Genomic DNA, 12,392 nt, shown 5'->3' with positions numbered 1-12,392 from the left:
ATCAACTTTAGAGGTTACAACTTCTAAGACCTATACTACCTTTTGTTTATTTAACTGAAAAGAAAAGTAGTGGACCTTTCGAGCATGGACATTTATATCACCTTCCAATGAAACCAACTATTTTTGATGCCTTATTTTTGTCAGAGTCATGGAAGTGCTGCAGCTAATAAAAACAAGAAAAAATTTAGCCTAAGAAAATAAATTTTAAAAACCCAACTTATTATGTAAAACCAACATCATCAGTAGGGATAGTCATCAGTAGTTTTTTTTTTTCACTTCACAGAACTGTCTGATGAAAAATTTTCTGAATTTATGCTTTTTATACGGAAATTAAAAATTAAAAAGAACTTTCATAGTCCTTTTTTTTACTGTCACCTTTTAAGAAAGAACCTGGTGTTTTAGCTTAAAATAATTTTCAAGTTTCAGTCAAGCTGGTTTTCCTCCCATCGTATTTCCTCCCCCTTTGTATATTTATATGAATTTTAAATTCTTTTGCATAGTATTTTGTACAACACTCCATTGAAAATTTTCTAGAATGACAAAACTCTTCATTCTTCTGGAAAACCAGAAAATGAACTTAAAAAGATATTGTCCTATACATATTTTCCTCCTCACTTCAAGGTTACGCTTAGGATTCTTCAAAGAAGATGAAAAGCCTGTAATTCATTAGCAAAATGTGTGCTCACAGAAATCCTGAAGCAAATTTGCAAGGTAAGGCTGAAGAAATATCGTTTTGTCCACTGTGTATGTTGAACATCAACAGATCTCATTAAGCTTTTCAATTACATTACTCCTTAAAGGAACGTAAACTTCAGGCTCTTTGCCAAGATCAAAAGTACAGTGCAAACTGTAGATTTTTGTTACTACTTAGTTTGGATGTAGTGCCCAGGCATCCCATGGAAATTAACTGGTACAGAACTCAAGGAAGTCAAGTAGCTGAACACGACTTGCATGTATAGTATACACAAGGAAAATATAAATTACCTACAGTTTCTGTAGGTTGTTTTGGGGGTTCTTTTCTGTTCTGCTTAACTGCACTATTTCAATAAACGTTGCAAAAGCCACAGTTATTATGCAGTTAATTTCTGCTATCAGAAATTTCACAGCAGGGTCAGTTAAGAGTATTCAGGACACGCTAACAGAAACCAACTGACTAAGCTTAGGCATTCCACTGCAAGCATCTAGAAAGCTACTGCAGACACAGATTATCCCCCAAAATTACACCCTCATGATCACACTTTTCATAATTGTTGTGATATCAGTTGTTGAAAGGTAACAAAACACTGCTAAGGAAAACATAACCATAAATTAAACTAACCTGTAATAAATCCTTTCTTAATACAGGATGTCAATTAAAACGACAGGTATTCTGTAAAATAGACTGTCAACCTCCATGCTTTTGCAGGACAGCTCTACACTTATTTTTATTTACTGACAGTCGTTTTTCAGAAAAATAGATAGTCATTTCAAATCTGACATTTAAGTGTAAGTTTGCAAGAAAAGCTTAAATCACTCATTCTTAACACTTACAGGAGAATGCAAATGCTTTTATTTCATTGAAAATATGACAATTTTCACAACTAATATAACAGTTATGAAGTGGTCCCACGTTTTACTGTAGTTTGTGTCATAAGGTTTCACTAAGATGAACAAATTCAATTTCTTATATAAAGACACTAATTGTAATCATTTACAGTTGCCAACTTAACTAGCGTAAACAAATTGGTTTAGCAGAATACTTGTGTGGTAAGCCAATTCTACACCTTGGAGCACTAGGATATCAAAACTTCAAGAGCTCCAAAGTCTTAAGCTCAGTTTTTAAAAAGTACATTTCTATCTTGACCCTTGAATATATCACATACAATTCCCCCATGTAGAAGTTCTCCAAGCAAAAAGACAACGCAACTCAATTTAATCAAGAACACACTATATTTTTTTGTATCTATTTCAATTCCCCCAAAAGTAACTTTTTACAAGGTAGAGTGAGAAACCTTGGGGAAAAAATAAATCACTAAAAAATAAAGCAAGAATGACAACATCTATTTGACAATACAGGTATACGAATGGGCATCATAAAGACCTTTCAACACCGAAAAACCCTCTTGACAATAAATGAAAATATAGGGCGAATTCTAACAAGTATACATACTTTACTGAAAAAGAAGCTAACTAGAGGAAACAGTTTCCTTTGACAAGTCCCATTCAGTTTGTCATCATAATTTCAGTTGGGTTAAACATTGAAATTCTTCTAGGGTGACAGAAGCTTTCTGGTTGTTAACACATGCTATTGAAGACCATCACACACCTTTGGCTAACCAAGAACATACAAAAAAAAAGTAAAGAGCTTCACTACTCTCTTTCTTATATACTAAGCTTTTAATACCACTTCTAAATTTAATGATTTATACACATACAGTATCTTCACCTAAAAAAGTGAAGACATTTTCATGAGTTTCCTCCATTGTATCATTTTAGAGACCTTTGAATATCATTAAAAGTTGAGACCAGAAGTGATCATATACTTACATTCTGAAATTCAAGTAATAATGTTCTAATGAAGTAATCTGTTCTTTCTTGCTCAGCTTCCTAAACGTGAGAAAACAGTAACAAATTGGAAAAAAAGATCAATATGCAGGTTGCAGGATATAACTAAAACCCAAAACTCGGGTGTTTCAAAGTAGAATTAAGAATAGCTTGATAAACTGGCAGCTACCTCTTTCTGAATACCTTAAAGAACTTCAGCTAAAAAATAGCAGCAGTCCCTGTCAAAATCCATGTAATATTGACTTATGGGAAACAAAAAAACAGTTTTGAGATCAATTTGGAATGGATCAATTCCACCGTTTTAGAATAAGTGAAGAGTTAAGGCCAATCATGAACTCCAGTGTAAGAAGTTCACAGTGAGATCATTACACTGACGATGGTTGAACTCAACACTTCAATGCCAGGTTTCATACCCTAATAGTAACTAATAGAACATAATAGAACCTGATTGAACTACAAGGTAGCAAGACTAAAAATGAAGACACAAGGAAGTGTTTTCTTTCAACAGCACAATAATGTGAATGTCAGAATGAATAAGTGACAAAAACCAACCTCCCAAAAAACTGTTAAAGTTTTCATCCACTATATTATAAAATATTGACAGTCCAGGGGCAGCACTCAATTTAGGAAGTCTCTTTCCTATTTCTATTCTCTTCCCTTAAATAATTAGGCTGTCATTGAACACAATGCGATAGACTGGACGGCCCTTGGCATCAACTAGAAGTGAAGGCTTGATGATGTGACTACAACTCCAAGAACTGGAAGTCAGACAAATGGGCCACAAACGTGTTTAAAGCAGGAAGGAATAAAGATACACAAACAGGTGTGTACCAAGGCAACCAGACACCATCCCACACCTAGGGAATGGTGACCATATTAGTTTTGGTGGCTACGCTCCCACACACCATATCCTCACCCACAACCCGAAAACCTCACAATTCATGAAGGAAATGTCTGCTACATAAGTGGTCCCCTTTTGTGAAATGGTCACTGCACCGTGACTCTCTTACTATCCAGCTTTCTGTACCAAGGAAAGATGACTCCAAAACCCCATTGGGGTATACTCCTGTGTGATGCTGAGATGGCAGGTGCCAAAAGAACCGTTACTTTCAATTCCCTGCTGTGCTTGATGTAGAAGATATCCGCAGTCCCTCTTCCTGCCTGTTAATCTGCCACAAATCCTTACGTTATCATTTATGAGCAAGTATCAAAACTGGAAGAGGCTCTAGTAGTTCTGCTCAGAGATCAGAACTCCTGATAACATTGACACAACATGCAATGCAAATGTTCAGGTTTTCTCCATCTTTCTGGAATCATAGCTTACTTAACAGTTACCTCCTGGGAATTCTCCAAGAAAAGATTCAGACCTCATGGGGATCTGCTATTCATTTGTGGTTTCATTTTAAAAGAAACAATAGAAGCAAAGGAAGTATTTTCAAATAAACCTGTATTTGTTACCAACGAAACAAGTTTAAAAAAAATTATGAGTTCAGTTTCCATTTTCCTTATTTATGCTAATTAACTTTACGTAACTTAAAGGAAAATAACCTTTTCCACTGTTACTTTCATTTTGCATGTACATCCAGAGTGCATAAGTCATAACAGAGAGAAACAACTGCATCAATATTATTTGATGTCTTGAGTATGGTACAGACATTCAAATACATCATGTAAAGCTACAGAAATGATTTATAAAAAGATACAAGACCAAGCTTAAAAAAAAACCAACCCAAAACACACAATTGTGGAGGATTCAAAAAACCACACAGCTTAGATACACAGTGCTTTCTATTGCATTCATTTCAGAGACTGTGTAAAATTTGGTACCAAACACTTTAAAAAAAGCATTTTTTTGTAATACAAAATGTTTGTTGAATAGTTATTTTAAGTTACAAAAGCATTAAATCCTTCAAAATTAATTATAAAGCTTTATACTTACACAAGAAACACGAAATGGTCCAAAAGTTACAGCTGCTTCTCCATACAGAGGCCAGTAACGTTCACATTTTTTCTGTTAAAGCAAAGGATCCTAATTTAATTTATGTGTAGTACTGAAAAATTATGATTAACAGAAGCAGAGAAGTCAAAATGATAATCTCAAATCCCTTATTCTCTCTTCTATTCATTAACACAAGCTCACTGGTGTCTTGTTGGACTTCTTTTAAGATAGTAAAATGTCTTTTCTTTTGGATACAAAAAGACAAAAAAACCAAACACAAGAACAGATGACCAATAAATACAGCCAAAAGACACTTTGTAAATTAGGACATGAAATTTATGACTGCCCTCGTATGTGCAAGCACATGTCATACAGAGGGAAGCAATGAGAGATAATTTAGTTTTTGTGAAAGTCTGGAGTTCACAATTCTGGACCACCTTTTATCTTTTTTTACTTCTCAGGAAAGAATGTAGGGATATAGCAGAGAGATTTAAAGGACAGACTGTTTTTGCAGCTGTATCAATTGACAGGAAATTCTGAAGGACTCCGGATTTTGACAGTTGGCCTACATCCCATAAAGAGCAAGATTTTTTTCCACAGCGACATGACCAGAAGCAGACCATGGGTACAGTTCTGTACACAGACGTGTATTCCACTGACATGACACCTCAATAATAATGTAACACTATCAATGGAGCTAAGCAAAGCAGTCACATTCATTATTTACTACACATACAAATAGAAGGATAGGCATTCTCATTCAATTTGGCAGATTAGTTTTACAGCTCTGGGTTTGGCATATGAAGCTTCGCAGGTATCAGCATATTGCCCCACATGGGCAATGCTTTTTTAGTCTTGAATTTAGTATATACATACCCTTCCCATTTCAAATTCTCGACAGGCCATTACAATTATCTGAAAAGACAAAAGAAATGCTCAAAGTTAGCTGGTTTCAGATCAAGTAAATTCACCAACGCTTCAATGTTTCCTTCTATCTAGGCAGATACTGATACTTCTTAATTGTTTGCTACTGAAGAAACTAATTAATACTATTTTCCTACCTGCTAATGCATGCTCTTTTCATTTTAAAATAGTATCCAAGTCTTATTCTGGACAAAATAATCTACCACATTAATACAACATTTTAAGGCCACTTAATTTTAATTCACTGTAATCCTGTACAAATACCTCATTTATTTATTCAGCCTAAGTCTAAGACCAGAAGAAACACGCAGCTATATTTGCTTAAAATGACATAGACCATTTAAAGTAGAAGAATCAGATTTCTCAGGTGAAACTATTTCAGATACTTAATGAAAATAGCACAATAAAAAATGCACCAACAGGTAAGCTATTTGTTACAAAAACTAACCATGATTTAAATGTCTGATAAAGCTAAAAAATATTTTCATAAATAATTTGTTGAACATACCAAATTTTAACAGTACTTAAAAGTTAACTCCTGACAATAGGTGTTTAAACAGATGTAGACTATATAAACCAATAATTAACCCAAAATTAGCATAAATAGAAAGGTAGGCTTTTTGTTGTTGTTTGTTTCACACGCTGCTTCTGTATCTAATTTTGTCAGTCCACAAAATCAGAGGTGTAAGGTCTCCTGCAGTGCGGGTGTAATCAAGCATCAACCTATTCATAAATAGGCATGATTTCATATTCAATAAAATCATTACTTTGAATTTCCATCATTAAATAGAATAAATAATGATATATAGAATGCTATTTAAAGCACAAGAACAATATTTGAGGAGTAAATGGACTAAATCACTGTCAACATTTTTTATAATAATAGCCAGCTCAGGCAAAAGATATACAGTCACTGTGCCATGAAATAAGGTAATACCTGATGTTGGTTTGTAAGTAGGTACTTACGGCCACATTGTACTCCCATATCATCCTCCAGAAGTCTATTACTGTATTTGCTAATGGTCCCTGGGTAGCAACATATGCTTTTGGCCCATGTACTCCCTAGAATTGCACAAAGAAAACATAAATGTTTATAAGGAAAATTTATCTGCGCTGAATAAAAAAGGCTTTAGGTTATAATAATGTAAAATTAGAGTATCTTTTTCTAATACAACAGGAAGGGTAAATATGAAATATGAGTCCCATTTACATTAGAGGGAATTAGCTGGCGGTTTCAAGGGAGCCCAAGACTGTAATAGCTAATGTGCTGCAGGAGACTGTAACTGAAAATGTTTCTGTATGTTCAGATCCTTAAGATTCCCTTTAAGTCTGCACTTTTTTTGTTACTCAAATATTTAATGATTAAAATTTGAAAATCTTTCTGCCAAAAACCATCCCCTTGAACAAATTTAAATTCCCCCTCCCAGTAATACCATCTTTCAAAAATCCAAAATGTTAAAAATTTGCTTTATATAAAGCTTGAAGACATTTACATTCAGCTTTTCAAGTCCAAGATATTCACACTTTGAAACAAAAGCGTTACAGGCTTTTTGCCAAACTGGCTTCTCTTTACGAATGTTAGATATAATTCCATTACCACATTTCCGCCGCGAAGAGCAACAAGTGCATATTAACATACACAATTTGTCAAATGCTTAATTTATGATCTCTAAAACCACCATGTCTTAAAATCTGGCATTTTTAGCACTATCAACAATTGCGTCTGAATTTTCCTATAGTATGAAACTCCAATTTGGTTGCCTGTCACTGTCACTTTAAAATAAAGTACTTTATATTATACTTACACTTAGAGTAATATTAAAACTTTAAAAAAAAATAATTGCTTTATAAATAGTATCACACTTCAAAATCTATTCAAGTCACAATAAAAGAAGATTTAAAGCTGCAAGGAAAGATTTTATCTCAGGCTACAATATTAAAACTGCACTGATATGAAATAAAAGCTTAAGAAGAATTTAAGAACTGTTAAGACAGTAACACATACCTTAATAAAGTTTGCATTGATGTAGTCTGAATCTTGTGGGGGAGTTTTTAAGGTCAGTTTAACCCGGCTATGATCAACTAGAAGAAGAATTATTATTTTTTATTAGAGAAGAATTACAGCACATGTAAATCATCATGTAACAGTTATATATAATATATATAGAACTTATTACATGTATAGAAGAAATTAAGCATTAAAGAGTGGTTCCCAAAGATAAGTCACACCAGCAAGTCAGGCGGTTAATTTAATTTGTGGGTAAATCAACTCAGGTAGGGATAAGCAGAGTAGCTCCTACTGATGCTCAAGTTTACGGAGTACCAGGTACTGGAATTCCAAGAGTAAATCATTACAAAGAGGCAAAATTAAATTGATCAGAAGTAATAAAACTGTAGTTACACAGTATTAACACAGATCACAATGGTCAGCATTAAAGATGCATTTACAGGAAAAAGAAGAAAACACCAGCAGCAAGGCAGGTCCTACAGTCTCTGCTGAGGAGGACTCCAAGTACCACAACATGAAATATGCTGGGGTTTATTGCTTAGGCACAGCTTGACTTCTGTCCTCCAAACACTGCTCCAGGCACTTTGCTGGGGCACTTCTCAACTATTTGCAGCAGATCCCTTCATTTAGGGGGTTCTGACATTTTAAATTTCTGCCTCAAGCATTACTGACCACCTCAGAGAAAGCTTCTTATAAAATCAGCAGATCTTTGGAGACCAAAATCCTCAGCAGTCTTAAAAATAGCCTTTATTACTTGTTGATAGAATAAACCGAACATCTTGGAATTATTTTTGGCATTAAAAAAAAAAGATTAAGTGCATCTTTAATACAGAAGCAACTTGATGATTCTCACTAAGCAGGAGGGTAGGTGGCTGGCAGGTTCGCCAGTCCTTCCAGCTCTTGTTGATACAAACACTTCCCAGCTATCACACAAAAATCATTCAAACTACCTCTACAATAGAGGCTGTTTCACTTGGAAATCCAGATCAAAAAAAAAAAATAAAAAGATCTTTCATCTGGGGAACAGAAATATCTGCAGAAACAGCATCTGCTCAAGCAATTTCTTTTACTTTTTGCTCCCAGGGTCAATCCCTCAACCACAGAACAGCTGCTAAAACTTTTATTAGAACTAAATTAAAGAAAAAAAATACAAAGAACGAGTCAATTTAAAAAGAGGAAATATGGTTTGTTGGTTGTTTTTTTTTGTCAAACATCACTGGTAATAAAACAGGGAACCATGCCCACAAGAAGTACATGCTAAGAGTTATTTTGTTACAGAAAGTTCTTCCAAAAAGCTTCCAAGATACTTGCTTTCTAGATAGTGAAATTTTCTGCCAGAGTCCTGATAACATGCAAAAAATGGTTGTGTTACCATGTAATGCTTCCTAAAAAAGCACTGCTGTAGATTACAAGACATTTAGACCACAGATCTGAAGACAACGCACACTCACATAAAGGCCTAGAGAAACCCTTCAAAGATATTACACTGTATTACACTCTCATATGTCTAATGGAAAAGCAAGAACATTTTATAAGCATGCAATGGTTTCACAAACTTCATACTAAAAACTACTTTTAAGTTACAGACCAGACTAATTAAAGTGGTAGGCTAATGAGGGCTCCTGTCTTCCCAGCACAGTATCCAAAATTCTAGAGCTCTATCAGAGTTTTCAATCTGGAATAGAATTCTCCACAAAAAATTCCAATACAGGTTCCAGGTTCAGAAAATTAAGTGCTTGGACATTCAGATATAGCTTAAAGGCCCAGTTCACAATTACTAATTGGAGTCTTGAGGTAATCAGTGACCACCATGTTTCATTTCACTGTCATTTAGGACGGCTTTGTGAACTGTAATTTGAACGTGCACACGTCTTTTATTCTGAAGCCAGTATTGAAGTACAGATCTCTCTGGCAGCAGTAACGATTTCTGACAAACATAGCACTAATCTCCAACTAAGTTACAAGCAGAAGTTCTTTTCTGGATTTATAAAAGATAAGGCAAAGTGTCATCCTCCTCCAAAACATCTCCTGACTTTCACTTCTGTCAAGCTGACCTTCGCTTTATTGCTGGAACCTTTGGATGTTTGAAGATATTCTTGCTTTAACTGAAAATACATCTTCAATTTTCCTCAGTGTCAGCTTTGAGGTTTGCTTATTTTTCCTCACTGTGACCCGTCTACCCTTTCAGATCCCAATGACTCAGGTTTTTGTTTTTCTTTTTTTTTTTTTATGTAGATGAAAGAAAAGCACATCTACCACTCTAGTTGCAGCCATTCACTACTGGACTAACTACTCAGTGGCTCCTCGATTCAGCCCAGCTGCTACCAAGATTTGGCTGTATTGTTTGAGATCTACCAAAATAGAAGAAAGAGTGTAACAACCCCTCCTCCCTTGCAGAGCAAGCACTATGCCCACCTTGTTAAAGAATCTCAGGCCTGTGGCTTTAGAGCAAAGTTTATTACTGCTGGAAGCGCTGCTCCAAGTGCTGATAAATAGTAAAAATTCCAGCACTAGAAAACCAGAGCACACAGGTATGCAACCATCTGAAACACACAGGAATTGACTGGAGTTTATTACTAGAACACATTTTGAAAATGAAAGGTAATGATGCTTAAGACCATTTTCAACTTCCAATTGGTTATAAACCTCCTAACACTTCCGAGAAAGCCAAGCAGAGTAAAAACTATCTGTTGCTCATCTTCTGGGATATGGAAACTGGCATTTATCAGAAGACTATCCTTTAATCTCACCGTCAGCTCTTCATAATGAGAAGCAGAGTAAGAGCTGCTGAAATATACAGCCTCATGAGCTACACAAAGTGAGCTTGTAACAGACAGTGTTGTCATTACAGATCACTGATCAGTTCTATCCACCTATTGGTGGCTTTAAAATTTAAATTCTGCCCTGGTTTTTGTTTTTTGTGTTCATACGTTAAACAGAATTTCAGTTGGGCTCTAGCAAAATACAAACCAAAGATAATCCAGCACTGAAAGTTCTCTGACACCATTCACAGGATACAAACAAGCAAAATATCCATTTCACTTCAAAGCACAAAGCCAGGTTCCTTAGGTCTCCTTAAAATCTCATCTAGAGTTTATGCTGACATGTGCTTTTTTTCTACCATGAATAACATGCTCCTAAGGAAAAAATACAGAAAAGCACCAAGTAAAGTTCTACGCTATTCCAAGCTAAAATGAAAATGTCAGCTTGATGTGTCTTGGGACCTAGCACACATTTTTTCTTTAGGTGATAGCTCTCCTACTAAAATATACAAATGTTCACTTACTTCACCTTCCAAGTTAAAAATAAAAAATTTATGAAAGTTACATTTCAGCAAAAAGGAGATAATTTTGCCCTTCCGTAATAGCTAAATAGTAAAATTCAAAATACAATAAGAATAATAAGCACTTGCCTTTGTCTTCTATTAACAAGTAAATCAGACTTACATGGCAATATATCCTTGTATCTATTCTTTTTAACATTTTCTTCTTTTTCTCCAGTGGCTGTTGGGTAGATCTTTTCTGTTCTGTATTTTGTTGATAATCTTCTTAACCTCTGAAATAAAACATTTATGTTATATTTTAAAGTCTCAAGATAACAGAAGCATCACAAGGTATTAGCTTCAATGAAGTTTAAGAAGATCACTCAAAAATACCTCTTCTCTCTTGTTACAATATTCATTATGATGAAGTTTAAAAATATAATTTTCCAGTACTTTTAGCTCATAAGCAGTTTACTACCAATTTGAAACTGGCTCTAGACATCATGAGACATGGAACTTTGGAAAAGCCACTACAGTAGCAATATGGAATACAGCTATAATTTTATTTATGAAATACACTGCCCTGTTAGGGACTAATAACTACATTAAGAACACCTGTGAGAAACAGAAGAATCCACTACTGCTCAGAACACCTGGAGGAAGAGCACAGACAGGCTGGCTCAGGAACAGTTGTTAGCAGCGGGTACTTTGCTCTGAAGCACACAGGTTCTAACACACTGCCAACTCAATGGAAAGCAAAATCTCACTTTTAACAGGCTTCAAATCCTACTGTCCAACTCCCTGCTCAAGCACACACAGAGAAAGAAGAACCCTGCCTCTCAGGTACAAGGTATTCGCAATTAAGATGAGCGATAGGAGGTCTGCTGTACTTACAACAATATGCCATTTTTCCCCCCATCCATCTATTTCAAGTACTAGAAATTCAAAACAGTCAAAACCTCTTAATAACAAAATCTAGCTCGTGTCTTCCAACAACGTCAGAAGTAACAAGAGTAATACAGCTTTTATCATCCCACTAAAATTGGGCCTATGCAACCTCAAAACTGAGGAGAAAGAAAAGAGTATAAATTCTCTGGGGAAAAAAAAAATACAGAAGAAGCTGGCAGTGCTTGTTATCTCAGACTGTGTGGACATCCAGTTTTAAAAAAGGAACCTGAAAAATTCAGATAGTTAACTCTGGCTTTCAGCTAAACCAGGTGGTTGCAAAACCAGCCATTCTATTGACACTGACGTGGTGGTGGTACAAAACACGATCAAGGGGAAAACAAAGAACGCAGCTTCAAAGAAGTTTAGTATTTCCACTGAGTGGCATCCTACGCAGGTAGAAGGACAGAGGTTGTTCACGTTCCCCTCCCTCCATTTTTGATGCTCAATTACAATCCTTGAAGACCTGAAATGTTCCTGGCTTGCTTTCTTTTGGGGAAGGTGGAGAATTGGGGAGGTTGGTCGCTAGTTAAAAATATAAGTTTTGCTCATCATTGACTATGGAACAACATACAGGCCGAAGGACATCATAAATAAGACAATTTGATTGGAAAGCCAGCTTTCTTCTTGAATTCTTCTAGAACTACTAAAACACTTGGGAGACTTGCTGCACAATTTTTAAAGAAAAAAAGGAAAAATGAATTGGCAACTCAAGTCCTTGAATAATTCTCCCAACAAAAAAAAAGGAAAAAACCACACGAAACAGCCTT

General features: G+C 35.3%; 1 protein-coding gene across 1 annotated transcript in view; it reads right to left on the bottom strand.

Annotated features, from left to right (window-relative positions):
- Positions 1-10,970, bottom strand: part of PTPN12 (protein tyrosine phosphatase, non-receptor type 12) — a 54,232-nt gene extending 43,262 nt beyond the window's left edge. Inside the window, exons 1-6 of the mRNA XM_014964048.1 lie at positions 10,862-10,970; positions 7,413-7,489; positions 6,374-6,469; positions 5,360-5,398; positions 4,484-4,555; positions 2,527-2,586 (exon numbers count right to left, since the gene is read on the bottom strand). Coding sequence (XP_014819534.1) covers positions 2,527-2,586; positions 4,484-4,555; positions 5,360-5,398; positions 6,374-6,397 — 195 coding nt within the window. The 5' untranslated portion in view covers positions 6,398-6,469; positions 7,413-7,489; positions 10,862-10,970. The remainder of the gene's footprint in view (positions 1-2,526; positions 2,587-4,483; positions 4,556-5,359; positions 5,399-6,373; positions 6,470-7,412; positions 7,490-10,861) is intronic.
- Positions 10,971-12,392: the final 1,422 nt, after the last annotated feature.

The sequence above is a fragment of the Calidris pugnax genome, unplaced genomic scaffold, assembly GCF_001431845.1.
Source record: "Calidris pugnax isolate Ruff unplaced genomic scaffold, ASM143184v1 scaffold44, whole genome shotgun sequence".
In the NCBI taxonomy this organism is placed as follows: domain Eukaryota; kingdom Metazoa; phylum Chordata; class Aves; order Charadriiformes; family Scolopacidae; genus Calidris; species Calidris pugnax.
This window is presented reverse-complemented; position numbering and strand designations above follow the sequence as displayed.